Below are 13,115 nucleotides of genomic sequence, written 5' to 3'. Positions count from 1 at the left end.
GGAGAAGCAGAGACAGGAAGTGATACAATGTACAAGCGGTCAGAAAAAAACAAAACAAAACAAAGCAGTGTCCTTTAGGGCAATAGAGTAGCGTATACCATGTAGGAGTCGGTGATCTAGTGTCAACGAGCGGCGCTGCATGGTCACACAAGATATATTCTAAAGACTGAGTGAATCCAGGGATCATGTTTACACCTTAAATGCTCATGAAGAATTGCAAAAATTGATAGCAGATGAGAACCGTTTTATATAAAATGTACCCATATTTTTATTGTTATAAAAGATGGCAAAGGAAAAGGTTTTCAGCATGAACAGCAAATGGCATAAGCCAAACAAAAAAAGTTATATGGACTTCAGAGAACTGACATAGTACCGTCATTTTTTAAAATAATGCTGAATATAATAAGTTATAGCAAACATGAACTGCAGTTGTGCACACCATAATCCCAATTAGGTCATAATGAAAACCGCAAGAATAAATAATATTTTTTTGAAAATTACAAATCCACAAAAATCACACTCAAAATCCTATCATAAATAATGTATTTATTGCATATGGCTATTAAGACAGCATCCAAGATCAAGAAAGACTACATACAATGCACTACCCTAGTTTTGTTTGTTGTCTCCAGCAGCATCACATCATTAATTTATCTCCACTGTACATCGGAAGACACTGCAAGATAAGTTAAGTCTCTTGTCATACCATGATTGAAATATATTTAACATCTTGATATTTCGGAAAAAAAACAGTATGTACCCAGTAGAGAAAGAATAAAATACTGTCTGATAACTTAGAAGTTTACGATAGCAAAATATTTAAATTTAAAGAGACATCGGGCAAGAATGTATAAAGATTTAAATATACATGAGTGTTTCTGCAAAACCTGTACATTTTGGTTGCATTCTGTAAACTGAACTTCAAATTTAAATATTGCATATGCCTTATTGGAAATTTACAGAGCCGAGTCGGATTGAAGCCTGTTTGGTTCAACGACTCTACAGATCAATCCTGGAGACATTTCGACACGTCTTGTCAGACTTCAGCAGGTAAGAGCGATCAGTGCTATTCTGTTTGTACATAGCAAATATTAAATTCTAATTCGTGTGGAGTCTAGGCCAAAATAGTTGTAGAAAGTTTTTAGAACTTTACATTAGATTTCTATAGAAAACTACACTATACATAAACAGGCCAGTAACTTGTCCGTCGTTTCATGAAAGCGCTACCTTCCTCTTCCAACAAGAATCAAACTATAAAAAGGAGCAATAGAAAAAGGATATGAATTTACATTCATTTTTGTCTGGCAATACAATCCTTGTTAGCAAGACTTTTGTTGAGCGAGTAGGAAGACATGAAGCTTTTTTTCAAATTTAATCATTACATATGCAAAAATACATTGTTCCAATCCAAGCCAATGAAATGATTTGTTTGTTTGTCCTTGACCACCACCCTTGATATCACAGGTGGTTTGAGCTCTGGAGAAAAACAAAAAAAAGTTAGACATTCAGCGAGATTTCAACATTATATAGGTTTACCCAAGTAAAGGAAAAGTTCTAGTGTCAAAAACAGGTATGGTCTTTCTTCTGTACTGGATAAAAACAAGCTATGGCCCCTTTAATTAAAGATCTGTCATAAAATTTCCATCGAAAAATAGGCTGTAAAATATTGATATCTGAGAATGCAGTACTTTGCTGTACGTTACAAACACTGCATTTTCCAGTATTGTGAAAAAAAAACACTGAAAAGTGCACGTGCCACTTTCCGAGTATGCAAATAAGTCACATGTCAAACAGGGACTCATCTCATCCGCAAGACGTTGGCTGCAGTCATTTTGTTCAACCGGGAAGAAACCTACCAAGTGGCCAAGCGATTGATTTCAGTGTTGTAACAGCGCATTACTTCGAATAAATACTCCGCAATGTAAAACACATGAAGCTTTTTGGTTAAGATGCAGCTAGATGTGTGTCCGTACGTGTGTGTGTAGTCTTACAATCAATGTTAAAAAAAAAAAATCAAGGTTGCATACACTTAAAAAGTATCTAAAATGTGAGGAAGTTGTTAAGACATGACGACAATTGTAGGTGTTGCAGCACTGGTTGCCAAAAACGCACACCCCAATGATCGCCATCCATAGTAATCAATTTCCACTGGCTGCTGCTATTGTACATACAGTAATCATCTAGATCAGACAAGAGGGAGTGAACTTCTAAGGAACCGTATAGAGATTGCAGGTGTAAGAGTAACTGAGGAGAATGTGTCCATTAGTAACATTTTTGGTCCACTTTTGGAAACGTGAACAGCACGTGAACATAGTTTTTGAAGTTCCCTATCACTTGTTGCCAAGGGGTGTCCTTCTTCCAAGTAAACGGTGCAGCCAATCATTTTGATCTATCAAGCAATATAGTCTAAAAATGTATCATATAATAATGCTGAACATTTCTCGAAATTCTTCATTGCACAACCAAAATAAAAAAAAATAAAAAATAAAAAAAAATCCTCCTATTATTTTCATTTCTTTTCTGAGGTAGGGCAAATGGTACTCTTCATCTTGAATAAGTCCGATGTTACTGCCATGTCCCAGTCTACTGAAGAATAAATAAAAGAAGTCTGATGAAGGCCTCGTCATTCAATGTGGACTTGAAAAAGCACATGGTTACTGTGTTGTCCGTATGAAAGTGACAGAAGAACAATAATGCCATTCAATTACAACGAAGCAGTCCGTGTTATGGTAGTTCTCCAAAGTATGTCCACCACTTGTATACCTGAGCGGAACGATTCAACCCGCACAAGCGGAAGGAGAGAGTTTAGCAGCATTTGGTCACAATGTAGGCCCGCAGAGCTTTTCTGTAGTGTGGTGAGGTTTGTAAGCCAGCTCCTTCACTCTGAAATACAGAAATGGTAGAACAGTTAGATATATGTATGTCGGTACTTCTAAAACTAGCATACATTTTCAGCAGAAAAAAAAAAACAAGTACATTTTAGTAAGTACAGGTCCCACATGTCTACGGAAGCTGGCTTAAAAAAAAAATTTAAAAAAAAGCGGCCTAGAAAGATGCCTTTTTTCCACATTTTTTTTTTCACACTGCAAAAATGGGAACAACTCCCCTTCCCATAATATAGAGTGAAAACAAATCCTCTGCACCAGTATCCCTAGAAATCCCCAACCATAAAACGTGCTCCACAGATCTAACTACTGATTACAAATGGAACAGGGCACTGAACTACAGCAGGTAAAGGCATCCTAAAGGTGCGTTCACATGTCTGGGTTTTGTTCAGTTTTTTGATGCAGTGTTTGAAGCCTAAACAAGGGGAGGATCATAAAAAGGAGTGAAAATTAAAAACTTCTCTTTTTTTGGATCCACTTCAAAAACTGCATGAAAAATCCTGAACACAAACTCCCTGTGTGAAGGCACCCTTAACCCCTTGAGTGGCACGCCCGGAAATTTTCCGGGACGAGCTCCACTGCTCATAGTGACATAGCCCGGAAGATTTCCGGGCTATGTATCACTATGGGAGCTGCAGAGCACAATGCCACAAGCTGTGACAGTGTGCTCTGCCTGCACAGTCCCACAGAGAACAAAGCAAGGGCTTTGAAAAACCAGCAGAGGATATTGCCGATATGCCGGCAACCTCCTGGTTTGTTTACAGGTTGCCATAGAGACCATCGGCTTGTCAGAAGCAAGCCGATGGTCTCTGTGGCAGGGAGAGATGGTTGTTAGCTGTCAGAGGACAGCTAGGTACCAGCTCTTACAGCAGAGATCAGAGAAAACCTCCAATCTCTGCTGTGTTAACCCTTTACATGCTGCAGTCTATGTGACTGCAGCATGTAAAAGGCTGTCACTGCAGCATGTAAAGGGCTGTCACCATCGGACCCCTGGAATGTGATCAGGGGGTCCTGATGGGTCCCTGTGGAAGTCCCCTAAAGGGACAAAAATAAAAATAATAAAAAAAAAAAAGGTAAAAAATTATTAAAAAAAATAATAAAAACACTTGTCTCCCTTTACTTTGTAAAAAAATCAAAAATACAATCACACATGTGGTATCTGTGCGTCGTAATGACCCAGAGAAGGAAGTTAATACATTATTTAACCCCTTAATGACATGGCCCCTTTTTTTCTTTTTTCCCCATTTCTTTTTTTCCTCCCCCCTGTTTAAAAAAAATCACAACTTGTCCCGCAAAAAACAAGCCCTTATATGGCCATGTCAATGGAAAAATGAAAAAGTTATGGCTCTTGAGACACAACTGCAAAATTAGTTGAAATTCAATGATTAGACCATTTTAAAAAACCTGCCCTGGTGGGCACGACAGGGTGGTAGGAAACCCGCCACTCAAGGGGTTAAGAGGCAATTTCTGGAATCTAATAGAGAACCAAAGAGAAGCAAGGAAGCTTTGAGAAGCAGAGTTTCCATTCTAGATCTTCTACTTCAGTAAACATCCAGGAGGAACATGTTACACTGGTTTATTCTGAAGTCAAGTAAGCATGTAAATTACACTTGACTAAAAACGGCTGAAAATGCTTGTTTCCCTGAAGTGCTTTCCAGAAGTGTTTCTGAATTATTCACCTGTGATCAGGTTACAGGCCGCAAAGCAGTGGCAGGTCTCACCTGAACCTCCTGTTCTCTGCCAATTCACTAAGAAAATCACACTCACAGGAATACTGGAAACGCAGAGGAAACCGGATACTGGAGCAAAAGGTCCATTCAAATCCAAAACCACTACCAAATAGGAAGATTATCTCTAATAATGTTATAGGTCATATCTAGGCAGCTTTAAAGGGAAACGTTGCGGTCCCTTATTGTTGCTTGCAGTGGAGTAACTACAAGAGGTGCAGAAAATGCCGTCACAGCAGCTCCTGGAGTCTAAGGCTTCCCTTACACAAATGCTTTTGAATAGCGGTTAGCGCTGTGCTAAACGCTGTACAACGCTCCCATTTATTTCATTGGGGCTGCTCACAAGCATCAAAACGCTGCGCTTTGACAGCGAAGCAGGTTCTCTCTCTGTCCGTTTTCAGCTGTGCTTCGCCCATTAAAATGAATGGTCAGCGGTTTTAGCGCTGCTGAAAACGTGGCACAACTTGGTACCAAGTTTTTGACAGCGCTAAACGCAAGCCTCAGCTACGCTATAAAAAAAATCAATACCTAGCAGGCGCCGTCTGGGTCCCAGATGCTGCTCTCCGGAGCGCCGGGCAATGGTAATCGCCGACAAAGCATCTTTTGCCACTGATGGGGTTTGAACACCCCGCCTCCAGCAAGAGATTGTTCTGATTGGTTCATCAAACGCTGGCTCAGACAGTCAGAGCCAGCGCTCAATGAACTAATCACAACCAAGCTCAGCCAATCAGAGCAATCTCTTGCTGGAGGCGGGGTCTTAAAATCCCATCACTAGCGTCTGGGTTACAAGCACTGCAGTATAGCGGACAGACATGCAGATTTCAGGGGTTTGTTACTTATACTGACCAGCTCTAAAACTTTGGAAAACTTTCAGTTCAAAGTGTGCAATACAGCTCATTAACATCCATATAATTAACTGCTCTCCCCACGGCTGATCAACAAGTCTCTCCATATGCACAGTAATACAGAGAGGTCTGTCAATTAGCAGGGAAGGGGTGGGGGCAAATACATGAAAATTAGGGGCTGTTCACATTAGGAGTTCACTTTCTATCAGCATATATATTTTAATACACGAATGTATTAAAATGTATTCCTTGGCGTACCTATTAACTATTGGTGAAATGTAGTTCAAAAGTGAATACTTTTGACAACGTTTCCCCTCCATTGTATTTGTGTAAATTTTTCTAGTGGGACAGAAAGAGATAACAGCATGTCACGCTATTCCATTCCACAAGAGCATGGTTGTACATTTCCAATACATTTAAACATACAGGTTTTTTTGGTTATCAGATGCCCTAAAAGGGAAAAAAAATAAAAAAACTTTAAAAAAGTATAGAAATGTATGGCCATCAGTTTACTATACACATTTTAGAAACAGGGGTATGCTGAAAAGGGAAGCAGTCAGGGGGTTTTAAGACCGAAATCTGCCTACACCGTTTGAACCCTGGCGAAATGAGCATTTGAACAGTTACCGTAACATACATTATGGCCGCCTGGCGGGGTCAGATCAGTGATCTGTCGCAAGTAATACTGAGCAACCTACAAATGCTGCTTGTTACCTGCTTAAAGGAAACGTCACGTTGACAACGCAGTCCCATTGTGCAGGCAGAGCTGAGCAGAGGCACATAGTATCCAAGGAAAGAGACAGATCCATAAATCACCAGTTGGACTAAGCAGCTGTTGACTTTGAGCTTAGGAGTCTGTTGGGTAGTTCTGCTCAATGACTGACAACCTTCACTGCGTGATGTGAACGTTTCCTATGCACAATCTATGACAAGACCGCCTGAAGGACTCCAAAGCCCAGAATGAGCAGAGATGTAGATCGATAGATTATAAAATACATAATGTTTTCCCAGTACAGATCAATAACATACTGCAGATCTGACAAGTGCCCTTGTTTGTGGTCACCACCAGCAGCAGATGAAAGGGTTAAAGGAGATGTCCCGCGCCGAAACGGGTTTTTTTTTTTTTAAACCCCCCCCCCGTTCGGCGCGAGACAACCCCGATGCAGGGGTTAAAAAAACCACCCGCACAGCGCTTACCTGAATCCCGGCGGTCCGGTGACTTCAATACTTACCGCTGAAGATGGCCGCCGGGATCTTCTACCTTCGTGGACCGCAGCTCTTCTGTGCGGTCCACTGCCGATTCCAGCCTCCTGATTGGCTGGAATCGGCACGTGACGGGGCGGAGCTACACGGAGCCGCTCTCTGGCACGAGCGGCTCCATAGAAGAAAGCTGAAGACCCGGACTGCGCAAGCGCGGCTAATTTGGCCATCGGAGGCCAAAAATTAGTCGGCTCCATGGAGACGAGGACGCCAGCAACGGAGCAGGTAAGTATAAAACTTTTTATAACTTCTGTATGGCTCATAATTAATGCACAATGTACATTACAAAGTGCATTATTATGGCCATGCAGAAGTGTATAGACCCACTTGCTGCCTCGGGACATCTCCTTTAAGGTACTTCTTAGTCTTCTTGTGATCTGCCACATGTCTGAACAGCTGCCTATTGCTTTTACTACTGGCCATCTGTCACAAAAGAGGAAAATAAGGAAATTCCTGCTTCCTGTCTGAATTCTGCAGTGACAGATAAGTTTGCCAAAGGAGTTGCTCAATGTTTGTCTGTTTGCTGAGCTACATACAAGAATGAGATGCTCTGTATCACCTGCTATTCTAATGAATGCGATGTTGATTTATCATGTTCTAGGTCAACAGCGCATCCGTATTTGCATCACTGCTGTCTCCGGTGACGCGGGAGAATCTCGAGCCTCGTCATCAGCTCAACACATGGAACGCTTGACGACTAGCATTTCACTTTGTGTACATAAGGAGATTCCCTCAAACAACGGAAAGCTAAGGTTTAACTTCCCTACGCAGATGGAAAGTTTGGCCACATGCAAACATTGCTTTATGGGAAACCTATCACCATGTTTTTGCAATTCTCTGAGAGCAGCACAGGGCGATACTGGGCAACGTCTGTTGTTTGCATCTGTGCAGTAGTTTGGGAGAAACCTGCATTTTATTAGTAGTAGCAGCCAAACCGGAAACGGTCCTACATATTCATGAGCTGCATTTGCCATGCCCACTCCGCCCTGCAGCCACTGACTGATAGCTGCCTGCCCTGACTGATGTTTGGAATTGTGGAGACTATACAGTGGCATGAGTCAGGAAAACTCCCGATGTATGCCTCCAACATATAGAACACAATGTAATGTAAGATTAGCCTTAGCAAAAAAAAAAAAAAAAGAAGTTTAAAAGTTTTTTTTTGTGTTTCAATACAAAAGGGGGGGAAAAAAACATTCCTAAAATGAAATGCTAAGAGAATTCTAAAAAAAAAGTTCAATCCCAAATATCCCTCAGTAGAGTATGAAAGGAAGGCTGTCCTGGGCTGCGGCAGTATAGCAGCCCATCACCAAGGGTTTAGTAATTAGCCTCTGGTTATATTACTATGCAAACACAATCTGGGTTTGACAGTCTAGCTCTGTGTCAGCCCCAGGGCTCTCCATAAAGACACACATCACCAGAAGCCAGGAAAACATCTATTTTTCATAGGAGCAGGGAAAAAATGCTAATCGCTTTCCATTCAAAGGAAAACATTTAAACTTGTTTGGTTCTTGGATTGGTGTTTATGTACATACCAACCTGGAGCTAAATACATGTCTATTTCATAAACGGAGACTAATGCAAACATTCGCAAAAGGAGACTTGGGAAAGCTTGTTCCAATCTGTTCATCGATGCTCAGAATCCCTCCATTTAATAACGTTACATTCTGGAGCTCCAGAAATCAGCAGATATAAAGAGCCCCTCACAGTTTTATAGGAATTCATTTAAGCCATGAGCAAGCTTTGAATGTGGGAGGACACTGAAGAACCTAAAAGGAAACCCATGCAAATAAGAATGTACAAACTCCATGAAGAGGTTATCCTTGGTCAGAGTCAAGTCTAGGACCCACAAGTGCTGCTACGCAAAAGTGCTGAGCAATGAGCAATCCTGCAGCACAGTCTCAGTGTCAACTATGCAATGCCTCATTTTACCTGTGGAGGCACTGCAGGGAAATTAAACACTTGCTTTTGGTCTTCCCCTGATCACTGCAGCTGCCAGCAGCACGATGCTAATGCTACTTTTACACTGAGCGATCCTGAATGAGAATTGCATTCACGAGTGAATGAGCTAGGGCAACTAACGTTATAAAAGGAATGGGCGGACTACAATGCCGAGAGAGGTTATCACAATTGGGGTTACTGCCCAAGTACTACAGCCCTGGTTTCTGTAACATGCTCAGAATGTGTCATACATGTGACAGACACTATCTTACTTCAGGGATATATACGGATTGCAAGATTTGGAGTCTGGAAGTAAATAGTCTTTCCTAAAATGAGGATAATTGGCTTCTACCTTCCTCTGGATCAATGTTACAGGATGATAGACTGAACGGGATGGACATGTCTTTTTTCAGTCTTACAAACTACAGTAGGTTATGTTTTTCTATATAGACTATATAGCTCTTCATGCTATACTCCTCTTGTAAACACATAGCGGGCTGGCTAGCAACAAATTAGGGTTTTGTTGGGTCACCTCTAATAAACTATGAATGAATGGACTGCTCTTATGGTATAGTGCTCCTTGTCTGCTGTTGGCACAAACATAATATGGCTCATGAGAAGTTCAAACGCTAGCTTGGAGTTTGCTCAGCAAATATGTACAGAATGGGATGTGAAACTTACCCTGTAGTAACCTCAGTGCTATGTGCGGCTCGCTCCGCATGCAGGAAAACAGAAGCCATAAAGAAATAACTTGAGCACTTAGGGCTCATAGCGTTTAGACACCAAGTTGTGCTGACAGCAATATTCAGAGGGGTTTCGGGAATAATCCGTGACTTTGGGAAGTCATACAACAACATGTGCCTTACTTTGCATCTTTAGAGTTACCGTGAACTTTCTCTGTAGCTACTGGTATCAGCCAGTTCAGCATTACACTAATGCCACCATCTCTGACCCTTTCCATTAAACCAAGCTGCTCAACAATGCCTAATCCATGCGTCATATAATCCGACTTAATACTGTATAAACTCTGGGTGATGTTTGGGCATTTTTTTTTCTAATTTAGTAAGAACATCTTGGCTTATTTCAAGGAACCCACGGTGCTACTTTATCCAAACTAGAACCTTAAACAGTTGTGACACAGCGTTTACCTCAAGTCTTCAAGAATACTGATAATATACTATAAAAGTAGGAGAACCACAAATTATACAAAAATGTACCATTTTTTTTACCCAGAGTCTTACTCAAAGCTAATGTATGTAATACCACCTTAAACTCAGACAAGAAAAGAGTGACCCATTCCTCCCATACTCAGCAAAATACTAATTCCTAAGCATTGGAGAGACGCAGACTCCCCTAACATCCATGAATGGCTTAATGAGATTTGCATAATAAAACAGCTTTGAAAAAACTAGATATCTGCAAGCAGGAGAGACAGAGGAATATTTCAAAACTTGGAACAAGTGGATTTCTTACAGGAGCAAACAACTCTGTTCAAACGTGTACCAGCCAATCAATATATAACATCATTAGAACAGATTTCCTGCACAATTCCCAATCTGGATAGCAAAGTTCCCTGAAAACACATCCTATTTCCCTCTTTCTGTTCCAGGCTCTTCTCTTGGCTTTTCCATTAGGTTTACTATTTGCATTACAAATGTCAATTCCAACAGCATGTTATGAGAATTTTGTTGCTTTGTTACTTTTGTATGCCCCCCCCTCCCTTTTCCCTTCTGTACACTTATAAATAAAAGAATGTATACAAAACAACAAACACACACAACGACATGTCCATCCATTCTGCGCCTTTGTGTTATGTAAAGTGAAATCTGAAGTGTTTACTCCACCAGATGGGAGCAGGGTTGACCTGGCGAAATGATGAATTCCAACTTGTTTTTCTCAACCCTTTGAACCTGCTCCACAAGATTACACATTCCACTCTGCACTGTTTACTACAGATAGTCTTCAACTGTACTTTGCCCAGATTTATTCTGCACAACAGTCAGGGCGGACAAGAGGGAGAGGGCTGGATAGTGCTATGCGAATTTTCCAAATGTGGATTTGAAAGGATCACAGTACAGGGGACTAAGGCTTCTTACACATGGCCGAGCGCGAGATCAGACCATATGACTCGGCCCAATATCACGCTGATGAACGAGCGCGATATACCTTTTGTGTGTGTGTGTCAAAAACGCACCCCATCACTTCAGTACAGTTGTGATCCTCCATGGGGAACCTCAAAACGCACGCTGACCATGTCTTTTCTGGCCTCATTGAAAATAACAGGCCATGCACTGGATGATATCTTCCCTGCACTGCAATGCAAGGGGAAAAGCTCATGTATTTGCTCCTTTCAAAAGAGTGGGGTACATATTCTCACGCAATTTTCTCGGCCGCGCGAAAGCAGCTTAAGACAAGCCAATTTATCGCTATAAGAAGCATGTAATGTCATCGCTAGCTCATTCACATGCAGTCCGTTTAGACAGGCGGATACTTTGTTGGCTCGTTCAAACGAGAAATCATACAGTCGTTTACATTCACTATAAGTGAACGAGAAGAACCAAACTGGCGCTTTTAAAGTGAACGGGCCAATGATCATTTTTATGCCGCATAAAATGAATAGTGAAGGATTATTGTTCGCCGTTCGGTTGTCGGCTGCGTTTAGGCTGCACGGTTATCGTTTGAACAATTTTTATTCAACGCTAATCGTTCCATCTAAAAGAAAAAAAAAAATCAATCACCTTTAGGCGCAGCAGAAGGCTCACATATGACATATGTACCTGTGAAGAATATCCCACACGGTCAGAAGAGAATTCCCAGGGGTCATCATTGCTGGATGAAAGCGATAGTACTTGCACTGTCCTCTAATCTCACTCGCATTGTCATTATTGTCTCGGAAAAAGAAGAAATCTCTTCCCGTATTTCCTAGTAGGCCTGAGACGCAGATGGCATGCAATCATTAGCCTATTGTCAACAGCAGCGCTGGGGTAGATTACTAGTGTGCCTTGCTTGTCATGGCAGGTGCATGGCCCTGAGGCTACCATCTGCTGAGGAAGGAAGTCTTCTCCTGCAAGAGGAGGATGGCACTGATGTAAACAACACTGAATCTCCACCGATGGGTAGAACAACAATCCTATTGTGGGGGTCCTCCTAATATCTGCAAGACCCCTAGATAAATAACAGGTCAGGAATCACCAGAGGCAAAGTGAAGCGCTTCCCATTCAGGTCTGCAGGTCTTTGAAAGAAGGAAACTACAGATGATTAAAAAACCTGAATAAAATGATTTCTCATCTAATAAGGGATTTTAAAAATTAGGCTAATTACTGGAGGTCAATGAAACAGCTCAAGGATGCTTTATAGTGGAGCTCGTACAACCGGGTACAGCTTTGTATTCAAAGGTGAACATTGTGATTGCCTTTTGCTCCAACAGGGTCTCTGATCATGCAAACATGTAAGGAGAAAACTCCTTTAAAGTAAAGTATAGTCTTGATAAAATAGGGGAAAAAAGGGTAATAGGGTATATATATATATATATATATATATATATATATACACACACACATACATATACACACACACACACACACACACACCCTAAGCATTTACTCTTTTGTGCAGGATAAGCACTAACAGCCGCCCCCCTCGGTATAAGGAGGGTTCGTGATTGGCTGCCCATCAGTGCCCTCACATGTTACTTGCTCCTCTGCTTAGCTGTCTGCATGTTGAAGGATAAGTGGCGTATATGCCTGCCCTCTTGTATCAGTAAGTATACGGCCGCTATGTGTGTATAGTACAACTATTTTATAGTCCTTTTCCAGGTTACAACTGCACATGCCATCACCTATACGGCTCCTCGTTGTACAGGCAGGAAGCAGTGTGGGCGTGAGAGTATTGTAAAACTACATCCAGCTCATTCACATCCCTTACTTGACAAGAATAATGCCCCACAAGCGTCAGCGCTCACATCTGCTGGTGTATAATCACATGCCCTGAACACAAGTACCTTTGCACTCCCAATAAAACAGATTAGCTCACTTCATTCAGACATGCAGTGACCTTGAATACAATTTTGGCAGTGTGCACATGCTGAGCTTCAGCACAGTCTAATCCCGAACTCACAGGCAATGCCCGGGGTCTTCTAAGGCCACCATCCATCCTCGCCTTTATTAGCCATTCATATTCATCAAGGGCTAAATTATCAGTCAGATAGGAAGGATATGGATACTACAGCGGGTTCAAATAGACTTAAAAACAAAACTAAAAAAAAAAAAAAAAGTAACCCCCCTGCTCGCCATATGGCATGGGGTTGTTTTTTCTGCTTATGTGGCTTCAGCTGTAACCTTCTAAATGTCATTCCCTCTTCTTCACCCCGCAATACAATTGGCATGCCGGATTCATTTGCATCAGGTCTCGTTGGAGCCTTTTGCTTGGGCTGCGTCAGAGAGGTGTTCTACGTGGCGCTG

General features: G+C 41.6%; 1 protein-coding gene across 2 annotated transcripts in view; it reads right to left on the bottom strand.

The window, feature by feature from the left end:
- Nucleotides 1-531: 531 nt before the first annotated feature.
- IRS2 (insulin receptor substrate 2) overlaps nt 532-13,115 on the bottom strand; it is a 28,105-nt gene continuing 15,521 nt past the window's right edge. For both annotated transcript variants that reach the window (XM_066579883.1, XM_066579878.1), the window contains one exon: nt 532-2,883. In XM_066579883.1, coding sequence (XP_066435980.1) covers nt 2,879-2,883 — 5 coding nt within the window. In that variant the 3' untranslated portion in view covers nt 532-2,878. The remainder of the gene's footprint in view (nt 2,884-13,115) is intronic.

Source organism: Eleutherodactylus coqui, chromosome 1 (genome assembly GCF_035609145.1).
Source record: "Eleutherodactylus coqui strain aEleCoq1 chromosome 1, aEleCoq1.hap1, whole genome shotgun sequence".
In the NCBI taxonomy this organism is placed as follows: Eukaryota; Metazoa; Chordata; class Amphibia; order Anura; family Eleutherodactylidae; genus Eleutherodactylus; species Eleutherodactylus coqui.
This window is presented reverse-complemented; position numbering and strand designations above follow the sequence as displayed.